Source organism: Haliotis cracherodii, unplaced genomic scaffold (assembly GCF_022045235.1).
Source record: "Haliotis cracherodii isolate W230 unplaced genomic scaffold, xgHalCrac1.p SCAF_2, whole genome shotgun sequence".
Lineage (NCBI taxonomy): Eukaryota > Metazoa > Mollusca > Gastropoda > Lepetellida > Haliotidae > Haliotis > Haliotis cracherodii.
In genome coordinates, this window is record NW_027266275.1 from 417,185 (window position 1) to 443,150 (window position 25,966).

Below are 25,966 nucleotides of genomic sequence, written 5' to 3' on the forward strand. Positions count from 1 at the left end.
GTGATTGTATGTTAGCGTGCCCCTCCTTATCCAAGTAGTGCAAAGTACTTTGAGTGAATTACATTGTGCCAGCAGTGGCTAGAGAAGTTGTCAACTGTCAGTTGTCACCTTATTCTGCTGGTTGTTCCATATCAGTCTGGTGGACACTGGGCATCACTGTGGAGAGCTTACCAGAGATGACCTTTATGTCAGATAGGCCCTTTGAACAAGAAATGAACTTGTTTGTGTTACCTGTCCGACAGGATGTCTTGGATTTTCTCTGTCACCTCCTTGATCTTGGGACTCTGGGACTCTGATATGACATTGTTTACTGAACGAAGAAAGGGGAATTTATGTCTGGCCTGCAGTGCCAGGGATGTTTGTGCATCTCTTAGCGCACGTAATATTTGGCCAGTCAGGTATGTCTTTATGTAGTCTTTTTAATCTGTCAGATCTGTTAGGTTTCAGTAATTTCATGGTAGTGATGGAGCATCCTGGCCTTATGGCTTGTGGTCTCTGCACATGCTTTCCAGGTTTATTTTCAGGTGCCTTCCTGTGCTGTTGGTAATTAATAAACTTGTGTGCAGGATTACTGTGTTTTTATTGGTTACTTTTGAGCTTTAATAAATGCATGTGAGAGGGAGCTTACATCAGACTGTCAATGAGTTTCACCAAGTTTACATTTCCCAAGGGTTTAAAAGCAAGGTAACACATAATTGCATTTAGTACTATCTACTAAATGGCTTTATTGCGCGTATCCAAACCTTGGGCTTATCACTGTTGTAACTCAACAAGGTAAAACAGTAACTGGAAAAAACTCATCAGTTATACTTTAGCAGGTATTCTGAGATCCACACTATGCAGGGGATGCTGTCCTACATGGAAACAACTAGGACAGTGATGCTCAGATTCAGTGGGGATGCCTGGTCGACCTACGACCAACAATTCCGACACAGAATGTCAAGGGACCCCTCAACCCGCTGGGACAACATTGAAAGGGTGTTGTGGCTGAAGTATATGGTCACACAGCCAGTATGACAACCAGAGGCAGGCGGACGGGCACAAGGACACACGGTACATTGCCAGTTAGGAATGCTTGGATTCTAATAAATTTGGTTGTAGCAGGCACAACTGCAATTACGCTCTCAAATGTGGGAAGTGTAGCAGAAATTCTCACAGCATTAGGACCTGCTTTCGAGGGAATCGAGTCCAAAATACAATCTTTCCCCATACAGCAAACAAGTCGCCAAGAAAAGTAAATTCAATGGCCCATTCCTCAGTGGATCTCAATGAAATGGCACCCTGGTTACACCAATATGCTGAGGTCATGTACAGAGATGCAAATTACTTATGGGTAGGTTTTAGTTTTGGTTTCTAGCTTGAGTTTCAGTGTAGCCGCACGAGTCGCCTTGCACGAAACTTGTGATCAGTCATGCACCAAGACACAGCAGGATATGTCAAACAAAACTACAAAAGGAAGTTGACCATGGCAGGATGTCAAGCCCTTCAAGGACATCCCCCTGGACAACCTCCAAGTCTCCTCAATAGGCCTGGTGCAAAAGAAGCAGCCAGGCCACGTTCAACAATCCGGTAAGCATGCCGATGATTTCCGTCTACTTCACCATTTTTTTTATCCCAAGGGCAATTCTATAAAGGAATATGCCTGCTCCATGGTGTATGCCAGGTTTGATGATGCTATAAATATGGTTCAACAACTGGGAAAGGGAGCATTACAAGCAAAATTTGACATTAAGACAGCCTTTAGAATTTTAACATTAGAAGGTGAATTCTATTTTGATAAATAATTACCATTCCGATGCTCCATATCTTGTGGCATATTGGATACATTTAGTACCTTCTTACAATGATGCATGCAATCCCACCTCCAAACGTGCCAGATCATGCATTTCCTGGCCGACTTCCTAACGGAGGCACAGCAGGCACTGATTATTTGACAACCTCAGCTGATGTGTACATACACTTGAACAGTTTGAATTCACTACTGCCCACAACCAGACTGTCAGCCCCAGTACATAACAGACTTTCTTAGGGTTCGACATTAACACGAATGCAATGCTGATCAGAATCCCGGAGTCCAAGATCAAGGAGGTGACAGCCGAAATCCAAGCCATCCTGTCGACAGGTAACACAAAGGTCACTAAAAGGGCCCTTTAGTCAATCATAGGTTGGCTTAATTCTATGTGCAGGGCTGGCTGGGGCTTCTAGCCATAGGCTAATCGACCTGCTCAGCAAAGGTAAGCAACCATTTCGCCACATTACCGACTGGGTCAAGGAAGACTTACAAATGTGGTTAACATTTCTCACCGGTAATAATGGCATTTTAGTGTTTAAGGATCAACTATGGGTAGACCTACAACAATCTCTGTCTGAGAACAAATAATCACCATACTACAAAGGTATCAATGCCTTACAACAGTTCTGGTCTGCATATCATCTACAGGTGTGGATCTGGTTGTTAACTTTATTGCTAACCCGTCCGTCCTAACACAGTCCAGACTTACAATGCTGCGCTGTCTTCACAACACAAATTCTGCAGGCTCACTGATTGTACAAACCATTTCCTGGTGGGTGAGCTATTAACAGACTTATACAAATCGGCGGTCTGACTAGACAGCAGAAAATCCATCAAGGCAGATCTGCTGCGGGTAGAAACCAGCCTTCTTGTGGGTTCTTTAGGGTTAGCTAGCTGGTCCAAACTGGACCCTCCAAACCAGGTTGCTCCATCCACAATGTTAGTTTCTCTGGTAATCCCCAACAGCTATCAATCCATCTCCCACACTCATAGTGTGATCAGTACAATATTGAGGCAACAGTTACAATGTCACCTATACCAGGTAATCCACTATGTCCCGTAGTCGCCACAAAGTACCATCTTGAGGCGTGCCCCTCTGGCCCACAACAGACATTTGTTGATTTCGTTCATTCCCCCACTACTAGGTACCAATTCCAGGCACTGCTTTAAAAGGCCTTAGCTGTGGTAGCTGCCACAATGGTTTTCCAAATTGGTCCAGGAAGCGGTAGCTGCCAACTATGCTATCTTGGGTTAGGCAGTGGAAGCTGCCTTAGGCCAGCAACGGTAGCTGTTATTGGCAGCGCAGTAGTTGCCAAGCATCGATCACGTTTCTTATAACTAAATCTGCTACAGTATGCAGCAGTACTTGCCATTCACATTGGTAGCTTTTCGTGTAATTTACTCGCAGCTTAGTAGCCGACTAGCACCTGCACACCATCGGCCAGTTAATCCACTCTCATGTCGCTTTGTTCTTATAGTCACGGGCATCCACAGTTTGGTAGCCCGTACCTCACCTTTGGCATATCATGTGATATCTGGTAATTGTGGGCTGCTTTAAAGAAGCCCAAGCAGCAGTCAGCGGCAGTCTGGCCTGCTCAGTGACCCCACCTCTCCACGGAATTCCTTTCACACCAAGGGATCTGCACCTCCAAAATGAAATCTAAGTCCTATTGCTTGTCTGGTGCAACTTACCTGCTCAGAGATATCAAACTGCCCCTCGTCATCATAGTAGCCAGCAGCAGTCAGCTTCTCATGCACCAAGTCCGCATACAGCTGAGCCCCATTGCTGATGTCCTGCAGATCAAATGAGGTACAGTGAGTTAAAATTGCAATAGAGTACAAAGGGTGAGGGTGAGGACAGAGAATGGGGAAGAGGGGGGAGGTGAGGGTCTATTACCTCAACAAGTCGGTGTACAAACTGGTAGGCTCCCACCAGATCTGGCCAGGACAGCTGCTTCCAGAACTCAGTGATCTGAAGATATGAAAACACCAACAGTCAGGACTACATCAACGTTGAGGTGGAGTGGGTCAAACATGGCCATCCAAACTGCCATTATCTGGTTTTCACTTGTATGTCCTCAGGACTAAAATAAGCTCTTTGCCCCAACCCCTCCATCCTCTTGTAGGTTTATTGACATGAGGAGGAGAGATCCTCTTGCAATGGAAGTGTTATAACGGATGTGAAGAGATCCCTTCTCTCTCTCCCTGTTCCTGCTCACCTGGGCAAAGCAACAGCACACATCCACAGCAGACGTGCTGTACTTCACCACAGCATCCACCTGGGCCACCTGAAGGCAGAAAACAACATGCATTCACAAGCAGTTAACTCCATACATTCAACAGCAGTTAACTCCCTACATCCCACAGCAGTGAACTCCCTACATCCCACAGCAGTGAACTACATACAGTTCACAGCAGTAAACTCCATACAGTTCACAGCAGTAAACTCCATACAGTTCACAGCAGTAAACTTCATACAGTTCACAGCAGTAAACTCCATACAGTTCACAGCAGTAAACTTCATACAGTTCACAGCAGTAAACTCCATACATTCCCCCACAGTTAACTCCATACAGTTCATAGCAGTAAACTCCATACATTCCACCACAGTTAACTACATACAGTTCACAGCAGTAAACTCCATACAGTTCACAGCAGTAAACTCCATACAGTTCACAGCAGTAAACTTCATACAGTTCACAGCAGTAAACTCCATACATTCCCCCACAGTTAACTCCATACAGTTCATAGCAGTAAACTCCATACATTCCACCACAGTTAACTCCATACAGTTCATAGCAGTAAACTCCATACATTCCCCCACAGTTAACTCCATACAGTTCATAGCAGTAAACTCCATACATTCCACAGCAGTAAACTCCATACAGTTCACAGCAGTAAACTCCATACATTCCCCCACAGTTAACTCCATACAGTTCATAGCAGTAAACTCCATACATTCCCCCACAGTTAACTCCATACAGTTCATAGCAGTAAACTCCATACATTCCCCCACAGTTAACTCCATACAGTTCATAGCAGTAAACTCCATACATTCCCCCACAGTTAACTCCATACAGTTCATAGCAGTAAACTCCATACATTCCACAGCAGTAAATTCCATACAGTTCATAGCAGTAAACTCCATACACTCCACCACAGTTAACTCCATACAGTTCATAGCAGTAAACTCCATACATTCCACAGCAGTAAATTCCATACAGTTCATAGCAGTAAACTTCATGCAATCCTCAGCAGTAAACTCCATACAGTTCATAGCAGTAAACTTCATACAGTTCATAGCAGTAAACTCCATACAGCTCACAGCAGTAAACTCCATACAGTTCACAGCAGTAAACTCCATACATTCCCCCACAGTTAACTTAATACAGCTCACAGCAGTAAACTCCATACAGTTCACAGCAGTAAACTCCATACATTCCCCCAGTTAACTTAATACAGCTCACAGCAGTAAACTCCATACATTCCCCACAGTTAACTCCATACAGCTCACAGCAGTAAACTCCATACATTCCACCACAGTTAACTCCATACAGTTCATAGCAGTAAACTCCATACAGTTCATAGCAGTAAACTCCATACATTCCCCCACAGTTAAATCCATACAGCTCACAGCAGTAAACTCCATACATTCCCCCACAGTTAACTCCATACAGTTCATAGCAGTAAACTCCATACATTCCACAGCAGTAAACTCCATACAGTTCACAGCAGTAAACTCCATACATTCCCCCACAGTTAACTCCATACAGTTCATAGCAGTAAACTCCATACATTCCCCCACAGTTAACTCCATACAGTTCATAGCAGTAAACTCCATACATTCCCCCACAGTTAACTCCATACAGTTCATAGCAGTAAACTCCATACATTCCCCCACAGTTAACTCCATACAGTTCATAGCAGTAAACTCCATACATTCCACAGCAGTAAATTCCATACAGTTCATAGCAGTAAACTTCATACAATCCTCAGCAGTAAACTCCATACAGTTCATAGCAGTAAACTTCATACAGTTCATAGCAGTAAACTCCATACAGCTCACAGCAGTAAACTCCATACGGTTCACAGCAGTAAACTCCATACATTCCCCCACAGTTAACTTAATACAGCTCACAGCAGTAAACTCCATACAGTTCACAGCAGTAAACTCCATACATTCCCCCACAGTTAACTTAATACAGCTCACAGCAGTAAACTCCATACATTCCCCACAGTTAACTCCATACAGCTCACAGCAGTAAACTCCATACATTCCACCACAGTTAACTCCATACAGTTCATAGCAGTAAACTCCATACAGTTCATAGCAGTAAACTCCATACATTCCCCCACAGTTAAATCCATACAGCTCACAGCAGTAAACTCCATACATTCCACCACAGTTAACTCCATATACAGTTCATAACAGTAAACTCCATACAGTTCACAGCAGTAAACTCCATACAGTTCACAGCAGTAAACTCCATACATTCCCCCAGTTAAATCCATACAGTTCATAGCAGTAAACTCCATACAGTTCATAGCAGTAAACTCCATACAGCTCACAGCAGTAAACTCCATAGAGTTCATAGCAGTAAACTCCATACATTCCACAGCAGTAAATTCCATACAGTTCATAGCAGTAAACTTCATACATTCCTCAGCAGTTAAGTCCATACATGAACATGAACCCCACCGGGTCTGACCTTATCAAGTTACACATGGATCCCACTGGGTCTGACCGTATCGAGCTACACATGGATCCTACTGGGTCTGACCTGATCAAGCTCCACATGGATCCCACTGGGTCTGACCGTATCAAGCTACACATGGATCCTACTGGGTCTGAACTTATCAAGCTCCACTTGGATCCTTCTGGGTCTGACCTTATCAAGCCCCACATGAACCCTACTGGGTCTGACCGTATCAAGCTTCACTTGGATCCTTGTGGGTCTGACCGTATCAAGCTCCACAAGGATCCTTGTGGGTCTGACCTTATCAAACTCCACAAGGATCCCAGTGGGTCTGACCTTATCAAGCTCCACAAGGATCCTGCTTAGTCTGACCTTATCAAGCTCCACATGGATCCTACTGGGTCTGACCTTATTAAGCCCAACATGAACCCCACCGGGTCTGACCTTATCAAGCTACACATGGATCCTACTGGGTCTGACCTTATCAAGTTACACATGGATCCTACTGGGTCTGACCGTATCAAGCTACACATGGATCCTACTGGGTCTGAACTTATCAAGCTCCACTTGGATCCTTCTTGGTCTGACTTTATCAAGCCCCACATGAACCCTACTGGGTCTGACCTTATCAAGTTCCACAGCTTTGCGGATCCTCTTGAGAGCCTTGTGTCTGGCGATGCAGAGCCACTTGCTGACAGCGAAGCCAAACCACTCATAGTACTGGCAGATGGCCAGACTCCTCAGCTCTCTGTCAGGAGGAAGGATGGAAGATTAACTTAGGCTTTGACCAATTATGGATTTGTCCTGAGTGAAATTAAAGTTTTCAGTCACAAGGGGGGACATTTAAACATTAATGTTGTTGGTGTCTCAATACTGATGTATTCTACATGACATATTACCCAGGTGGCAAGGTGTGTCTCACTGTACAAGCCTGGTGTATTCTACATGTAATACTACCCAGGTGGCAAGGTGTGTCTCACTGTACAAGACTTGTGTATTCTACATGTTATACTACCCAGGTGGCAAGGTGTGTCTCACTGTACAAGACTGGTGTATTCTACATGTAATACTACCCAGGTGGCAAGGTGTGTCTCACTGTACAATACTGGTGTATTCTACATGTAATACTACCCAGGTGGCAAGTTGTAGTTGTGTCTCACTGTACAAGACTGATGTATTCTACATGTAATACTACCCAGGTGGCAAGGTGTGTCTCACTGTACAATACTGGTGTATTCTACATGTAATACTACCCAGGTGGCAAGGTGTGTCTCACTGTACAAGACTGATGTATTCTACATGTAATACTACCCAGGTGGCAAGGTGTGTCTCACTGTACAAGACTGATGTATTCTAAATGTAATACTACCCAGGTGGCAAGGTGTGTCTCACTGTACAATACTGGTGTATTCTACATGTAATACTACCCAGGTGGCAAGTTGTAGTCGTGTCTCACTGTACAAGACTGATGTATTCTACATGTAATACTACCCAGGTGGTAAGTTGTGTCTCACTGTACAAGACTGATGTATTCTACATGTAATACTACCCAGGTGGCAAGGTGTGTCTCACTGTACAAGACTGATGTATTCTACATGTAATACTACCCAGGTGGCAAGGTGTGTCTCACTGTACAATACTGGTGTATTCTACATGTAATACTACCCAGGTGGCAAGGTGTGTCTCACTGTACAAGACTGATGTATTCTACATGTAATACTACCCAGGTGGCAAGGTGTGTCTCACTGTACAAGACTGATGTATTCTACATGTAATACTACCCAGGTGGCAAGGTGTGTCTCACTGTACAATACTGGTGTATTCTACATGTAATACTACCCAGGTGGCAAGTTGTAGTTGTGTCTCACTGTACAAGACTGATGTATTCTACATGTAATACTACCCAGGTGGCAAGGAGTGTCTCACTGTACAAGACTGATGTATTCTACATGTAATACTACCCAGGTGGTAAGTTGTAGGTGTGTCTCACTGTACAAGACTGATGTATTCTACATGTTATACTACCCAGGTGGCAAGGTGTGTCTCACTGTACAATACTGGTGTATTCTACATGTAATACTACCCAGGTGGTAAGTTGTAGTTGTGTCTCACTGTACAAGACTGATGTATTCTACATGTAATACTACCCAGGTGGTAAGTTGTAGTTGTGTCTCACTGTACAAGACTGATGTATTCTACATGTAATACTACCCAGGTGGCAAGTTGTAGTTGTGTCTCACTGTACAAGTCTGATGTATTCTAAATGTAATACTACCCAGGTGGCAAGTTGTAGTTGTGTCTCACTGTACAAGACTGATGTATTCTACATGTAATACTACCCAGGTGGTAAGTTGTAGGTGTGTCTCACTGTACAAGACTGATGTATTCTACATGTAATACTACCCAGGTGGCAAGGTGTGTCTCACTGTACCAGACTGATGTATTCTACATGTAATACTACCCAGGTGGCAAGGTGTGTCTCACTGTACAAGACTGATGTATTCTACATGTAATACTACCCAGGTGGTAAGTTGTAGGTGTGTCTCACTGTACAAGACTGATGTATTCTACACGTAATACTACCCAGGTGGTAAGTTGTGTCTCACTGTACAAGACTGATGTATTCTACATGTAATACTACCCAGGTGGCAAGTTGTAGTTGTGTCTCACTGTACAAGACTGATGTATTCTACATGTAATACTACCCAGGTGGCAAGGAGTGTCTCACTGTGCAAGACTGATGTATTCTACATGTAATACTACCCAGGTGGCAAGGTGTGTCTCACTGTACAAGACTGATGTATTCTACACGTAATACTACCCAGGTGGCAAGTTGTAGGTGTGTCTCACTGTACAAGACTGATGTATTCTACATGTAATACTACCCAGGTGGTAAGTTGTAGGTGTGTCTCACTGTACAAGACTGATGTATTCTACATGTAATACTACCCAGGTGGTAAGTTGTAGGTGTGTCTCACTGTACAAGACTGATGTATTCTACATGTAATACTACCCAGGTGGTAAGTTGTGTCTCACTGTACAAGACTGATGTATTCTACATGTAATACTACCCAGGTGGTAAGTTGTAGTTGTGTCTCACTGTACAAGACTGATGTATTCTACATGTAATACTACCCAGGTGGCAAGGTGTGTCTCACTGTACAATACTGGTGTATTCTACATGTAATACTACCCAGGTGGCAAGGAGTGTCTCACTGTACAAGACTGATGTATTCTACATGTAATACTACCCAGGTGGTAAGTTGTGTCTCACTGTACAAGACTGATGTATTCTACATGTAATACTACCCAGGTGGTAAGTTGTAGTTGTGTCTCACTGTACAAGACTGATGTATTCTACACGTAATACTACCCAGGTGGCAAGGTGTGTCTCACTGTACAAGACTGATGTATTCTACATGTAATACTACCCAGGTGGCAAGGTGTGTCTCACTGTACAAGACTGATGTATTCTACACGTAATACTACCCAGGTGGCAAGGTGTGTCTCACTGTACAAGACTGATGTATTCTACATGTAATACTACCCAGGTGGCAAGGTGTGTCTCACTGTACAAGACTGATGTATTCTACACGTAATACTACCCAGGTGGCAAGGTGTGTCTCACTGTACAAGACTGATGTATTCTACATGTAATACTACCCAGGTGGTAAGTTGTAGGTGTGTCTCACTGTACAAGACTGATGTATTCTACATGTAATACTACCCAGGTGGCAAGGTGTGTCTCACTGTACACGACTGATGTATTCTACATGTAATACTACCCAGGTGGCAAGTTGTTGGAGTATCTGGCAAACTCCTGCAAGGCAAGGTACAGCTCAAACAAGGTGGTGCCCATGGTTTGGGGTGGGGCGCCCAAGCTGTCCAGTTCCCGGTCGCAGTCCATCTTCTTGAGGATGACAGAGATATCCTGGTTGACTTCTTCGCCAAGCTAGGGAGGGGCACAATATAAAAACAGGTGATAACTTACACTTCAACTCACAGGGGAACAGGTGATAACTTACACTTCAACTCACAGGGGGACAGGTGATCACTTACACTTCAACTCTAAGGGGGACAGGTGATCACTTACATTTCAACTCACAGGGGCACAAGAGAACAGGTGATAACTCACACTTCAACTCACAGGGGGACAGGTGATGACTTACACTTCAACTCACAGGGGGACAGGTGATGACTTACACTTCAACTCACAGGGGGACAGGTGATGACTCACACTTCAACTCACAGGGGGACAGGTGATGACTTACACTTCAACTCACAGGGGGCCACGTGATGACTACAGGGGGCCACATGATGACTTACACTTCAACTCACAGGAGAACAGAGAAAAAAGGGGAGATAACTCACACTTTAATAACAAGATAGGGGGACAAGAGAATGGAAATCATTGGAAATTATTCTCACCTTAACCAACTTTTGGGTGACAAAACAAGGGAGATGAGAGCACATAGTTTATACTTAACTCATCTCTGAGGACCAGATTGGAGATTAGGGGAGATAACTCACAGTTCACCCTTACACTGAGGTGTAAGTGGGAAGATCAGGGGAGATAACTTGCATTCTACCAAACTATGGGGCAATCTGCCAAACAGAGGGCGCTGTCATAACTTTTTTTACGGGCTTGACTGAAATAACCTAACGTGAGATTGGCTATGGAGCACAAGATCAGGGTACTTCACTCATCTAGTGTACCACTAGACAGACTTCAATAGGCCTACCCCCTCCCTATAACACCCTAATGAATATGCAAATTAGTAATATTTTATTTTTATTAACACCCCCTCCCTATATCACCCTAACCCTCCCTATTTCACCCTCCCACCTCCCTATAACACCCTCCAACCTCACTATAACACTCTCCAACCTCACTATAACACATTTATGAAAATTCAAATTAGTAATATTTTATTTTTATTAACACCCCCTCCCTATTATCACCCTCACCCTCCCTATTTCACCCTCCCACCTCCCTATAACACCCTCCAACCTCACTATAACACCCTCCAACCTCACTATAACACATTTATGAAAATTCAAATTAGTAATATTTTATTTTTATTAACACCCCCTCCCTATTTCACCCTCCCACCTCCCTATAACACTCTCCAACCTCACTATAACACATTTATGAAAATGCAAATTAATAATATTTTATTTGATAAAATAGAGCATTGTCATTGTGGCAGATGACCTACAGTCCCCACGTGCATTGGACAGAGAACACGAAATCACACGCCAGACATGCTGCTACAACTGAATTGTCCCATGATGAGTCCTCGCTCCCTCCACTTGACACCATCATCATTACACAGCTTCTTTCTGGTAATTACCACCCAGATGTTAATCTGGTACTTCCAGCGCTAAACTTGCTAACTACCGTTACTTTACACACAGAGTAAATTGTAGCTGTAACAAGGCAATATACAACCTCTATGAGCAGACTGTTAGTAGATACATGCTGTTAGTGGAACCAGACAGTACTAAGTCAGTATCACACAAACAAATATAAGTTAGTCATGGTCTACTTACTGTTAACATCTCACGTGAAGTTACGAGCAAGTTTGTGTACAACAGACACAACGATAAAAAATATGATGGTAGATTTCATAAGAAATGTGTATGGTTAGTTTGCATCTAGAAAAGAAAGCTTGTTAGACAAATGTTTACATCTTACATACTGACTGAAAAAGAAATTAATGAAGAAACAAATAACATCTATAGTGAATGTGAGTGAGAAATTGCCATGTTGTGGATGGGTGGAGCCACCGCAGCCGACACCTCCAAGTGACTCACACTCCTCCACAAGATGTCATTGAAGCTTGGAGGCTTTTTTATTCAAGGAATTGAAAAATATTTTATAGTGGCATAAATAAATATTGAGGGAATTTTGAGACATAACGATGTTGATTATTATGTTATTGAGTATTTTCAAGATTGAACATAGAAAGATTGCCCACTGTTTTCACTGTCTTGTACTGACTTACTTAGAAATATTGTTCTACTTTCTTGTTCTTGTCCCTCGAATATCAAAACCATGTCTACCTGCAAGCCTTTTAGAGACATTTCATACAACAGGTAGAACTTGCACATAGATCATATGTGGATCATACAGGGTAAATGCTGTCAAGGATGTGGTGTAGATCGTCAACTCGGAACTTCTTAAACATTATTATGATTTTCAGGTCATTGCCTGAACGTGTGACACAGGTCTGAGTCTGTGACTTGTGCCACCATTTTATTCCCTGCCATAGTAAACTGTGTTGCTCTCTGTGTATTAATTATCAATACATGAACAAAGCTCATGGTGTGACATATGTCCCCAGTAGGTTGCATATGTCTTGATTGAAGATTTTGTGCATGAATCATTGATGTGGTGAATGTGCACACAACAAACTTGTGAACATCTATAGCTACTCTAGGTCTAAGATTCATTCTGATGTCTTCATAACTAGCTAATCTATCATTCCAATATAAAAGTTTCATAGTGTTTAAAACATAGGACATGACATTTAGAATTATCTGAACTGATATTTAAAAAAAAAGTTAGTGTCTGAAATGGTTGTTTAGTTGCTGAAATGAATGCAGTCGTCAGAACAAAGCAGTTACATCGGACGTGAACTGGTCTGCTCAGTAATGTCATTGAACTGATGCCTGGCCAAGTATCTACCGGTAGTCTTGAAAACATGACCGCAGCTGTCATTAACTTTGAGATTTACGTAGTCTGTTTAACCACTCACCATATACTCCTACACACTCATAGCGGTTAATAAACTGCAAAACCAAAAGGACTACAGTTATCTCGGCCAGACATGCAGCGGACTGACTGCCTCCACAGCGCTTTGGCTGGACCCACTCGACCTGGTAACACCCAATGATAGTGATCCAAGATAAAAACAGAGCTGAAACAGTGACTGCACCAACCGAATAGTGAACGCAAAGCAAATGAAGAGAAAGATAACTAACTGAGTGAGACAAACCTCCTCCTCCAGCCCTTGGCTGATGTCCGCGGCAAGCTGTCGGGAGAAACACGGTACAATAAACACATACAGATGGACAGAGCGGACGTCTACCACAGCTTCAATACCCCATAGCAGCGCCACCAAACAGCCAGTTGTGGGAACATTCACAGCGCGGTTTAGAAGTAGGGATGTTTTTCTTTACACAAAAAAAGTATTGGCACAGTCTCATCATTGAGAACTGATATTCATGTGTTTAAATAAGAAATTGGAAAAACGCCACTTTTCAAGAAACATTAGAGGTTGTTTACAAACCTAGCCCCAATATGAGTTAATGGGGCATCAGGCCATGGTTGTGTTGGATCAAGAAGGGCCCCATCCATCTCCCCTAAGGCATCAGGTCGTGGTTGTAAGGGATCATACAGGGTCTCCCCTCCCATCTCCCCTGGGGCATCAGGTCATGGATCATACAGGACCTCACCCAACCATCACCCATGGGGCATCAGGTCGTGGGATTGTTGGACCATACAGGGCCTCCCAACCCATCTCCCATGGGGCATCAGGTTGTGGATGAATAAGGCCTCCCAACCCATCTCCCATGGGGCATCAGGTCGTGGATAAATAAGGCCTCCCAACCCATCTCCCCTGGCGTATCAGGTTGTGGATAAATAAGGCCTCCCAACCCATCTCCCCTGGCGTATCAGGTTGTGGATAAATAAGGCCTCCCAACCCATCTCCCCTGGGACATCAGGTCGTGGATCATACAGGGCCTCCCCACCAGTCTCCCCTGGGGCATCAGGTTGTCGTAGTGTTGGATCATACAGGGCCTCCCCACCCGTCTCTCCTGGGGCATCAGGTTGTCGTAGTGTTGGATCATACAGGGCCTCCCCACCCGTCTCTCCTGGGGCATCAGGTTGTCGTAGTGTTGGATCATACAGGGCCTCCCCACCCGTCTCTCCTGGGGCATCAGGTTGTCATACTGTTGGATCATACAGGGCCTCCCCACCCGTCTCCCCTAGGGCATCAGGTCGTGGATCATACAGGGCCTCCCAACCCGTCTCCCCTAGGGCATCAGGTCGTGGATCATACAGGGCCTCCCCACCCGTCTCCCCTAGGGCATCAGGTCGTGGATCATACAGGGCCTCCCCACCCGTCTCCCCAGTGGCATCAGGTCGTGGATCATACAGGGCCTCCCCACCCGTCTCTCCTAGGGCATCAGGTTGTCGTACTGTTGGATCATACAGGGCCTCCCCACCCGTCTCCCCTAGGGCATCAGGTCGTGGATCATACAGGGCCTCCCCACCCGTCTCCCCTAGGGCATCAGGTCGTGGATCATACAGGGCCTCCCCACCCGTCTCCCCTAGGGCATCAGGTCGTGAATCATACAGGGCCTCCCCACCCGTCTCTCCTAGGGCATCAGGTCGTGGATCATACAGGGCCTCCCCACCCGTCTCCCCTAGGGCATCAGGTCGTGGATCATACAGGGCCTCCCCACCCGTCTCCCCTAGGGCATCAGGTCGTGGATCATACAGGGCCTCCCCACCCGTCTCTCCTAGGGCATCAGGTCGTGGATCATACAGGGCCTCCCCATCCGTCTCCCCTAGGGCATCAGGTCGTGGATCATACAGGGCCTCCCCACCCGTCTCCCCTAGGGCATCAGGTCGTGGATCATACAGGGCCTCCCCATCCATCTCTCCTAGGGCATCAGGTCGTGGATCATACAGGGCCTCCCCACCCGTCTCCCCAGGGGCATCAGGTCGTGGATCATACAGGGCCTCCCCACCAGTCTTCCCTAGGGCATCAGGTCGTGGATCATACAGGGCCTCCCCATCCATCTGCTACCACAGCTTCCAGAATGCATCCATCCCCTACCACGGCCCTAAAGTTAATCTTGGTATTGGTAGTATCCTGCTATGTATGAAATGCTGTTATGACCAGACATGCTATAAGGATCAACACACACAGCACAACATCTGCACCTTGGGGAGCAACAGATCTGTGAGGGAGGCCTGACACGGGGACACCTTGACCCTATCTATAAGGACAGGCAAACATACTTTCTGGAGAACTATAATTATGCTTCATCAGCAGGTTTAGGACATACTTTATATTATTGCTGAGAGGGTCATTGTTGGGATGTTTCTGTAGACACAAATGTACCCTTGCTAAAATCAGAATACAGAAAGGTTCATTCAGGTTCATGTTGTAGCACTGGTTCGCCTGATGACAAGTGCATGCTGGGTAATGCTGTGCATCGTGGAATACTTGAGTATCGTACATACGTCACTGTGTTTGCTCATGTTTTATATAGCACACTGGAATGCGACTCATACAATAGTTCCTATCCATTTATGGAAAGGAAATACCAAGAGAACCATATACAACGCGTACTTGAATACACCATGGTTTTGCATCAAGGTCATGTCGAACACATAATTGTTCAAAGAACCAGTTTAGCGCATTGCGCAATACAGTCTGCAGCGGATTGAACTCATGCTAGGGCACCTTTCTGTATTCTGGTTTCAGTTGACTTTGACTATACAGAAACATACCTAGAGTACATATCTGTAGTACCTGTGTCAACACGACCCCTTCAGCTATATTATTCAATATGTTTAACACCATGCAGGAAATAGATACAGCCATGACGTTAAAGCCCCTCAGGCTTACTGAGCCCTCACCATCTTTTCCAGCTGTCGATAGGTCAAGGAAAAGTAGTTCACGCTCACAAGACTGAAAAACAAAAGGAACAGATTATTACACGTACATGAGAGGGCACCAACTGTGGTCCACAGACCTTGGACATGGAGGACTGCTCAACCACTGTGAGTGAGCAATGCTGGGACATGGAGAAGTGCTCAACTACTGTGAGTGAGCAATGCTGGGACATGGAGGACTGCTCAACAACTGTGAGTGAGCTGACCTGGGACACGGAGAACTGCTCAACAACTGTGAGTGAGCTGACCTGGGACATGGAGAACTGCTCAACAACTGTGAGTGAGCTGACCTGGGACATGGAGGACTGCTCAACAACTGTGAGTGAGCTGACCTGGGACATGGAGGACTGCTCAACTACTGTGAGTGAGCTGACCTGTGACATGGAGAACTGCTCAACAACTGTGAGTGAGCTGACCTGGGACATGGAGAACTGCTCAACAACTGTGAGTGAGCTGACCTGGGACATGGAGAACTGCTCAACAACTGTGACTGAGCTGACCTGGGACATGGAGAACTGCTCAACAACTGTGAGTGAGCTGACCTGGGACATGGAGAACTGCTCAACAACTGTGAGTGAGCAATGCTGGGACATGGAGAACTGCTCAACAACTGTGAGTGAGGTGCCCTGGGACATGGAGAACTGCTCAACAACTGTGAGTGAGCAATGCTGGGACATGGGGGACTGCTCAACAACTGTGAGTGAGCAATGCTGGGACATGGAGGACTGCTCAACTACCCTGAGTGAGCAATGCTGGGACATGGGGGACTGCTCAACTACCGTGAGTGAGCTGACCTGGGACATGGAGAACTGCTCAACAACTGTGAGTGAGCTGACCTGGGACATGGAGACCTGCTCAACTACTGTGAGTGAGCAATGCTGGGACATGGAGAACTGCTCAACTACTGTGAGTGAGCAATGCTGGGACATGGGGGACTGCTCAACTACTGTGAGTGAGCAATGCTGGGACATGGAGGACTACTCAACTACTGTGAGTGAGCAATGCTGGGACATGGAGGACTGCTCAACTACTGTGAGTGAGCAATGCTGGGACATGGGGGACTGCTCAACAACTGTGAGTGAGCTGACCTGGGACATGGAGAACTGCTCAACTACTGTGAGTGAGCTGACCTGGGACACGGAGAACTGCTCAACAACTGTGAGTGAGCTGACCTGGGACATGGAGAACTGCTCAACAACTGTGAGTGAGCTGACCTGGGACATGGAGAACTGCTCAACAACTGTGAGTGAGCAATGCTGGGACATGGAGAACTGCTCAACAACTGTGACTGAGCTGATCTGGGACATGGAGAACTGCTCAACAACTGTGAGTGAGCTGACCTGGGACATGGAGAACTGCTCAACAACTGTGAGTGAGCAATGCTGGGACATGGAAAACTGCTCAACAACTGTGAGTGAGGTGCCCTGGGACACGGAGAACTGCTCAACTACTGTGAGTGAGCTGACCTGGGACATGGAGAACTGCTCAACAACTGTGAGTGAGCTGACCTGGGACATGGAGACCTGCTCAACTACTGTGAGTGAGCAATGCTGGGACATGGAGAACAGCTCAACTACTGTGAGTGAGCAATGCTGGGACATGGGGGACTGCTCAACAACTGTGAGTGAGCAATGCTGGGACATGGAGGACTGCTCAACTACTGTGAGTGAGCAATGCTGGGACATGGGGGACTGCTCAACTACTGTGAGTGAGCTGACCTGGGACATGGAGAACTGCTCAACTACTGTGAGTGAGCAATGCTGGGACATGGAGGACTGCTCAACAACTGTGAGGAATGCTGGGACATGGGGGACTGCTCAACTACTGTGAGTGAGCAATGCTGGGACATGGGGGACTGCTCAACTACTGTGAGTGAGCTGACCTGGGACATGGAGAACTGCTCAACTACTGTGAGTGAGCAATGCTGGGACATGGAGGACTGCTCAACAACTGTGAGGAATGCTGGGACATGGGGGACTGCTCAACTACTGTGAGTGAGCAATGCTGGGACATGGGGGACTGCTCAACAACTGTGAGGAATGCTGGGACATGGGGGACTGCTCAACTACTGTGAGTGAGCAATGCTGGGACATGGGGGACTGCTCAACAACTGTGAGGAATGCTGGGACATGGGGGACTGCTAAACTACTGTGAGGAATGCTGGGACATTGGGGACTGCTCAACAACTGTGAGTGAGCTGACCTGGGACATGAGTGAGCAATGCTGGGACATGGAGGACTGTTCAACAACTGTGAGCAATGCTGGGACATGGAGGACTGTTCAACAACTCTGAGCAATGCTGGGACATGGAGGACTGCTCAACTACCGTAGACAATGCTGGGACATGGAGGACTGCTCAACTACCGTAGGCAATGCTGGGACATGGCTGACTGCTCAACTACTGTGAGAGAGCAATGCTGGGACATGGAGGACTGCTCAACCACTGTGAGTGAGCTGACCTGGGACATGGAGAACTGCTCAACTACTGTGAGTGAGCAATGCTGGGACATGGGGGACTGCTCAACTACTGTGAGCAATGCTGGGACATGGAGGACTGCTCAACTACTGTGAGCAATGCTGGGACATGGAGGACTGCTCAACGACTGTGAGCAATGCTGGGACATGGAGGATTGCTCAACTACTGTGAGCAATGCTGGGACATGGGGGACTGCTCAACTACTGTGAGTGAGCTGACCTGGGACATGGAGAACTGCTCAACGACTGTGAGCAATGCTGGGACATGGCTGACTGCTCAACTACTGTGAGTGAGCAATGCTGGGACATGGAGGACTGTTCAACAACTGTGAGTGAGCTGACCTGGGACATGGAGGTCTGCTCAACGACAGTGAGTGAGCAATGCTGGGACATGGAGGACTGCTCAACTACCGTGAGTGAGCGAGTGAACGTTGCTGAGCCTCAGTCAGCAATAATCAAGCTACATCAAAGCGGCATGTAAAAATGTCTAAGTCTGGACCAGATAAACCAGTGACTGGAACATGAGTAAAACTTCCTGCATGTTTACCTCTCAAAGATACTGTTGTAGTACTGGCTGCCCCGGTAGATGTCGGCATTCAAGTGGTTTGTCAGCTCGATCAGGCTCTGCAGGCTGTCCTCCTCACGCTTCACAAATAACAAATAGACAGATGTATGGACAGAGTAGGAAAATCCAGAACATTAGCCCACATTGACTTGTTTGGACTCTATTTATGTAACAGGGATACAAGCCTATTTCTGGTGTCCCTCGCCGGGATATTGTTGGAATATTGCAAAAAGTGGCGTAAAACAATACTCACTCACTTTTCATGTGACATGGTTACAATAAGACAACCCTATGATTTTAACATGAACTAGTGGAAAGGATTCAACCCAATTTGAACATAAAATACCACAATGATACATGCAGAAATGACTGAGCAATATGACATGGCACCAATGAATCTGAAGGACTTTCAATGGCTAACAAGAGTGGTGAGTCTACTGTCCTACCTTGGTCTGGGATCTGCAGCTGCTGTACAGCCTATCGTACCAGTCCAGGTTCCCACGCTGACAATAAAAAGCAGGGTTCACAGACAAGTCACAAAGTCACACTTCACTTTCAACTTCACGCTTACCTCAAAAAGATATATCCAAGGATAATAAATCATATAAACAATTATTATCCAATCCTGGTGGAAAAAGCTTGTCATAACCAACATGTATATCTGTAGATGGCCAAACCAAACTTCTTCCCCGTGATATCAATGGCTCTACTAACATTTACCCGATCAAGTACAGTCAAGTGTTTGAATCACTCAAGGTTGCAGTGGTGTGATTCCTGGTGTGAGACAAAATCTCCCCCTGTGTTCCTGGTGGTGCAAGACAAGGTCGTTCAAAATCTTCCCCTGTGTTCCTGGTGGTGTGAGACAAGGTCATTCACAATCTCCCCTGTGTTCCTGGTGGTGTGAGACAAGGTCGTTCACAATCTCCCCTGTGTTCCTGGTGGTGTGAGACAAGGTCGTTCACAATCTCCCCTGTGTTCCTGGTGGTGTGAGGCAAGGTCGTTCAACAATCTCCCCTGTGTTCCTGGTGGTGCAAGACAAGGTCGTTCAAAATCTCCCCAGTCTGTTCCTGGTGGTGTAAGACAAGGTCGTTCAAAATCTCCCCGTGTTCCTGGTAGTTTGAGACAAGGTCAAGCACAATCTCCCCTGTGTTCCTGGTAGTGTGAGACAAGGTCGTGCACAATCTCCCCTGTGTTCCTGGTAGTGTGAGACAAGGTCGTGCACAATCTCCCAAGTCTGTTCCTTGTTGTGTGAGACAAGGTCGTGCACAATCTCCCCAGTCTGTTCCTTGTTGTGTGAGACAAGGTCATGCACAATCTCCCCAGTCTGTTCCTTGTTGTGTGAGACAAGGTCATGCACAATCTCCCCAGTCTGTTCCTTGTGTGTGAGACAAGGTGGTGCACAATCTCCCCTCTGTTCCTGGTAGTGTGAGACAAGGTCGTGCACAATCTCCCCAGTCTGTTCCTTGTTGTGTGAGACAAGGTCGTGCACAATCTCCCGTGTTCCTGGTAGTGTGAGACAAGGTGGTGCACAATCTCCCCAGTCTGTTCCTTGTTGTGTGAGACAAGGTCGTGCACAATCTCCCCAGTCTGTTCCTTGTTGTGTGAGACAAGGTCGCGCACAATCTCCCCAGTCTGTTCCTGGTACTGTGAGACAAGGTCGTGCACAATCTCCCCTGTGTTCCTGGTAGTTTGAGACAAGGTCGTGCACAATCTCCCCAGTCTGTTCCTTGTTGTGTGAGACAAGGTCGTGCACAATCTCCCCAGTCTGTTCCTTGTTGTGTGAGACAAGGTCCTGCACAATCTCCCCTTTGTTCCTTGTTGTGTGAGACAAGGTCGTGCACAATCTCCCCTGTGTTCCTGGTAGTTTGAGACAAGGTCGTGCACAATCTCCCCAGTCTGTTCTTTGTTGTGTGAGACAAGGTCGTACACAATCTCCCCAGTCTGTTTTTTGTTGTGTGAGACAAGGTCGTGCACAATCTCCCGTGTTCCTGGTAGTTTGAGACAAGGTCGTGCACAATCTCCCCAGTCTGTTCTTTGTTGTGTGAGACAAGGTCGTAGACAATCTCCCCAGTCTGTTTTTTGTTGTGTGAGACAAGGTCGTGCACAATCTCCCCTGTGTTCCTGGTAGTTTGAGACAAGGTCGTGCACAATCTCCCCAGTCTGTTCTTTGTTGTGTGAGACAAGGTCGTACACAATCTCCCCAGTCTGTTCCTTGTTGTGTGAGACAAGGTCGTGCACAATCTCCCCAGTCTGTTCCTTGTTGTGTGAGACAAGGTCTTGCACAATCTCCCCAGTCTGTTCCTTGTTGTGTGAGACAAGGTCGTTCACAATCTCCCCAGTCTGTTCCTTGTTGTGTGAGACAAGGTCGTGCACAATCTCCCCAGTCTGTTCCTTGTTGTGTGAGACAAGGTCGTGCACAATCTCCCCTTTGTTCCTGGTAGTGTGAGCCAAGGTCGTGCACAATCTCCCCTGTGTTTCTGGTAGTTTGAGACAAGGTCGTGCACAATCTCCCCAGTCTGTTCTTTGTTGTGTGAGACAAGGTCGTGCACAATCTCCCCAGTCTGTTCCTTGTTGTGTGAGACAAGGTCGTGCACAATCTCCCCAGTCTGTTCCTTGTTGTGTGAGACAAGGTCGTGCACAATATCCCCTTTGTTCCTGGTAGTGTGAGACAAGGTCGTGCACAATCTCCCCTGTGTTCCTGGTAGTTTGAGACAAAGTCGTGCACAATCTCCCCATTCTGATCTTTGTTGTGTGAGACAAGGTCGTGCACAATCTCCCCAGTCTGTTTTTAGTTGTGTGAGACAAGGTCGTGCACAATCTCCCGTGTTCCTGGTAGTTTGAGACAAGGTCGTGCACAATCTCCCCAGTCTGTTCCTTGTTGTGTGAGACAAGGTCATGCACAATCTCCCAACTCTGTTCCTTGTGGTGTGAGACAAGGTTGTGCACAATCTCCCCCTGTGTTCCTGGTGGTGTGAGATCATGCAATGCACAATTTCCCTCTTCCAATTGATCTTTACAACACACTAAAGCTTGTGTAGGGTTGTCTGACCTTTACGACAGACTAATGCTAATGCAGAGTTAGCATGTCTGACCTTTATGAAAGACTAAAATTAGTGCAGGGTCATGATTTCTGACCTTTACAACAGACTAAAGCTAGTGCAGGGTCATGATGTCTGACCTTTGCAACAGACTAAAGCTAATGCAGGGTCATGATCACTGACCTTTACGACAGACTAAACCTTGTGTAGGGTCATGATGTCGGTCTGGCCTTTATGACAGACTAAGGATCGTGTAGGGTTGTCTGACCTTTACGGCACACCAAAACTAGTGCAGGGTCTTGATGTCTGTATGACCTTCACAACAGACTAAGGCTTGTGTAGGGTTATGATATCTCTCTGGCCTTTACGACAGACTAAGGCTTGTGTAGGGTTGTGATATCTCTCTGACCTTTACAACAGACTAAGGCTTGTGTAGGGTTGTGATATCTCTCTGGCCTTTACGACAGACTAAGGCATGTGTAGGGTTATGATATCTCTCTGGCCTTTACGACAGACTAAGGCTTGTGTAGGGTTATGATATCTCTCTGGCCTTTACGACAGACTAAGGCTTGTGTAGGGTTGTGATATCTCTCTGACCTTTACGACAGACTAAGGCTTGTGTAGGGTTGTGATATCTCTCTGGCCTTTACAACAGACTAAGGCTTGTGTAGGGTTATGATATCTCTCTGGCCTTTACAACAGACTAAGGCTTGTGTAGGGTTGTGATATCTCTCTGGCCTTTACGACAGACTAAGGCTTGTGTAGGGTTATGATATCTCTCTGGCCTTTACGACAGACTAAGGCTTGTGTAGGGTTGTGATATCTCTCTGGCCTTTACGACAGACTAAGGCTTGTGTAGGGTTATGCTATCTCTCTGGCCTTTACGACAGACTAAGGCTTGTGTAGGGTTGTCTGACCTTTATGACAGACTAAAGCTAGTCCAGGGTCATGACGTCTGTGTGACCTTCATGACAGACTAAAGCTTGCTGAGGATGTGATGTATGTCTGACCTTTACGACAGACTAAGGCTTGTGTAGGGTTGTCTGACCTTTATGACAGACTAAAGCTAGTCCAGGGTCATGACGTCTGTCTGACCTTCATGACAGACTAAAGCTTGCTGAGGATGTGATGTATGTCTGACCTTTACGACAGACAAAGGCTTGTGTAGGGTTGTCTGACCTTTATGACAGACTAAAGCTAGTCCAGGGTCATGACGTCTGTCTGACCTTCATGACAAACTAAAGCCTGCGGAGGATGTGATGTATGTCTGACCTTTATGACAGACTAAGGATCGTGTAGGGTTGTCTGACCTCTACAACAGACTAAAGCTAGTCCAGGGTTATGATGTCTGCCTGACCTTTACGACAGATTAAAGCTTGTTTAGGGTTGTGATGTCTGACCTTTATGACAGAGTAAAGCTGTTTACGGTTATGATGTCTGACCTTTATTACAGACTAAGGATTGTGTAATGTTGTCTGACCTTTACGACAGTCTAAGGATCATGTAGGGATGTCTGACCTTTACAACAGCTGTGATCTCGGAGTGCAGCTCCTTCTGGAATGGGCAGCACTTCTTGAACACCTTCATGCTGTAGATGTTGGCCAGGCACCTGCAACACAACATCAATCTCCTGTCACTTGGCAGAAAAAGGATATTTATCTCATTTATCTCATTGATTGATAGATAACGTTATCTCACTGAAATAATAACTTCTTTATAAAAAAAATTGAACTTCAAACAAAAACAATAGATTATTTGCTTTGACTTTTAAACCAGAAATATGGATGTATTAAACAGAAAGAGTTAATCATTTAGTTGAGCTTCTGATTGAGGTACACTGTGACTGTAAGTGTGGCTCTATGTGTGACTATGTGTGACTGTGTGTGAAACTGTTTGGCTAAGTGTGGCTAAGTGTGACTGCATGTGGGACTCTGTGTGTGGCAATATGTATGACTATGTGTGGGTGGCTGCATGTGTGGCTGTGTGACTGTGTGTGACTGCATGGGTGACTGGCTATGTGTGACGGTATGTGTGACTGTATGTGTGTGTGACTATGAGTGTGGCTGTGTGTGTCACGATATGTGTGATGGTATGTGTGGCTGTATGTGTGTGTGGCTGTATGTGTATGTGGCTGTATGTGTGTGTGGCTGTATGTGTATGTGGCTGTGTGTGTGATGGTATGTGTGGCTGTATGTGTGTGTGACTGTATGTGTGTGTGGCTGTATGTGTATGTGGCTGTATGTGTATGTGGCTGTATGTGTGTGTGGCTAAATGTGTATGTGGCTGTATGTGTATGTGGCTGTATGTGTATGTGGTTGTATGTGTGTGTGGCTGTATGTGTGTGTGGCTGTATGTGTGTGTGGCTAAATGTGTATGTGGCTGTGTGTGTGATGGTATGTGTGGCTGTATGTGTGTGTGACTGTATGTGTGTGTGACTGTATGTGTATGTGGCTGTATGTGTGTGGGGCTGTATGTGTATGTGGCTAAATGTGTGTGTGGCTGTATGTGTATGTGGCTGTATGTGTGTGTGGCTGTATGTGTGTGTGGCTGTATGTGTATGTGGCTGTATGTGTATGTGGCTGTATGTGTGTGTGACTGTATGTGTATGTGGCTGTGTGTGTGAATGTATGTGTGACTATGTGTGTAACTATGTGCGGCTGTATGTGTGACTGCAATAGTGTGTGACTGTATGTGTGACTGTGTGTGACTGTGTGGCTGTATGTGTGACTACGGGTGTGGCGTATGTGTGACTGTGACTGTGTGACTAAGTTTGTGGCTGTGTGTGTGGCTGTATGTGTGAATATGGGTGTGGCGTATGTGTGACTGACTGTGTGGCTGTATGTGTGACTGTGACTGTGTGTGGCTGTATGTGTGACTATAGGTGTGGCTGACTGTGTGACTGTATATGTGACTGGGTGTGAGTATATGTGACTGTGTGTGTGACTGTGTGACTATATGTGTGACTGTATGGATGACTGCATGTGTGACTGTGACTATGTGACTATGTGTGAGTTTGTGACTGTATGTGCGACTATAAACTACTGCCTAAAAGTTCATTCCCCTAACGCGTTGACAACGCGTGTAACACGGGACCGGGTTCCAGTTGAAGTTGACAAATTTATCAAATGAAGAGTGAGATAAAACAAAACAGTGAGATGTGAAATTTGAGTTAATGAGTGGCCATTGAGCTGTGTTCACCAGACCGTAAATCGGCCCGTCTTAATTAGTGTTCGGTTGCTAGACTTTTATGGCATGAACCATTCCACTAAGGTCCAGTCTAGCCATTGTGGCTAGCCGACAGTAGAACAGTAGTGAATTTAGATGCTAGTTTATTGCTAGGGGAACCCCCGTGTTGACACGATTGTCGCTGGTTGGTAAATGTTCGCCATTAATAAAATGATTGTTTGTGGATTATGAACATATTCATTTGCCCACACGAGTCATTCCACTTGATTGCAAATATAACGTTTTTCGTTCGCCAAATTTATGCTTTAGACAGTACAATTATGATATAGCTGTCACCACTACTAATGTCTCATTATTTCACGTAGGAATATGTCCCATTTCCCCACACCCCACTTTCTGTTTTGTATGTTGAAAGAATAAATAAAAAAGGTTTTGTGTGGGACACTTTTATACTAATTATAAGAGGATGTTGTAAATGAATATGAACAGCCATGCTGTCTGACTGTTGATAGAATT

At 45.8% G+C, this 25,966-nt stretch overlaps 1 protein-coding gene across 7 annotated transcripts in view; it reads right to left on the reverse strand.

Moving 5' to 3' along the window:
• LOC139469345 (BAI1-associated protein 3-like) overlaps positions 1–25,966 on the reverse strand; it is a 237,175-nt gene that overhangs the window by 46,343 nt on the left and 164,866 nt on the right. For 6 of the 7 annotated variants that reach the window (XR_011653725.1, XM_071251489.1, XM_071251487.1 and 3 more), the window contains 10 exons: positions 23,783–23,873; positions 19,673–19,729; positions 19,209–19,306; positions 16,151–16,202; positions 13,491–13,526; positions 10,275–10,441; positions 7,114–7,237; positions 4,012–4,080; positions 3,690–3,764; positions 3,485–3,586 (listed from right to left, as the gene is read on the reverse strand). Coding sequence is in view for 6 of the 7 variants with exons in the window: in XM_071251489.1 (XP_071107590.1) it covers positions 3,485–3,586; positions 3,690–3,764; positions 4,012–4,080; positions 7,114–7,237; positions 10,275–10,441; positions 13,491–13,526; positions 16,151–16,202; positions 19,209–19,306; positions 19,673–19,729; positions 23,783–23,873 (871 nt within the window). In the remaining variant the exon portion in view is untranslated. The remainder of the gene's footprint in view (positions 1–3,484; positions 3,587–3,689; positions 3,765–4,011; positions 4,081–7,113; positions 7,238–10,274; positions 10,442–13,490; positions 13,527–16,150; positions 16,203–19,208; positions 19,307–19,672; positions 19,730–23,782; positions 23,874–25,966) is intronic. The other variant, XM_071251488.1, reaches the window with a different exon arrangement.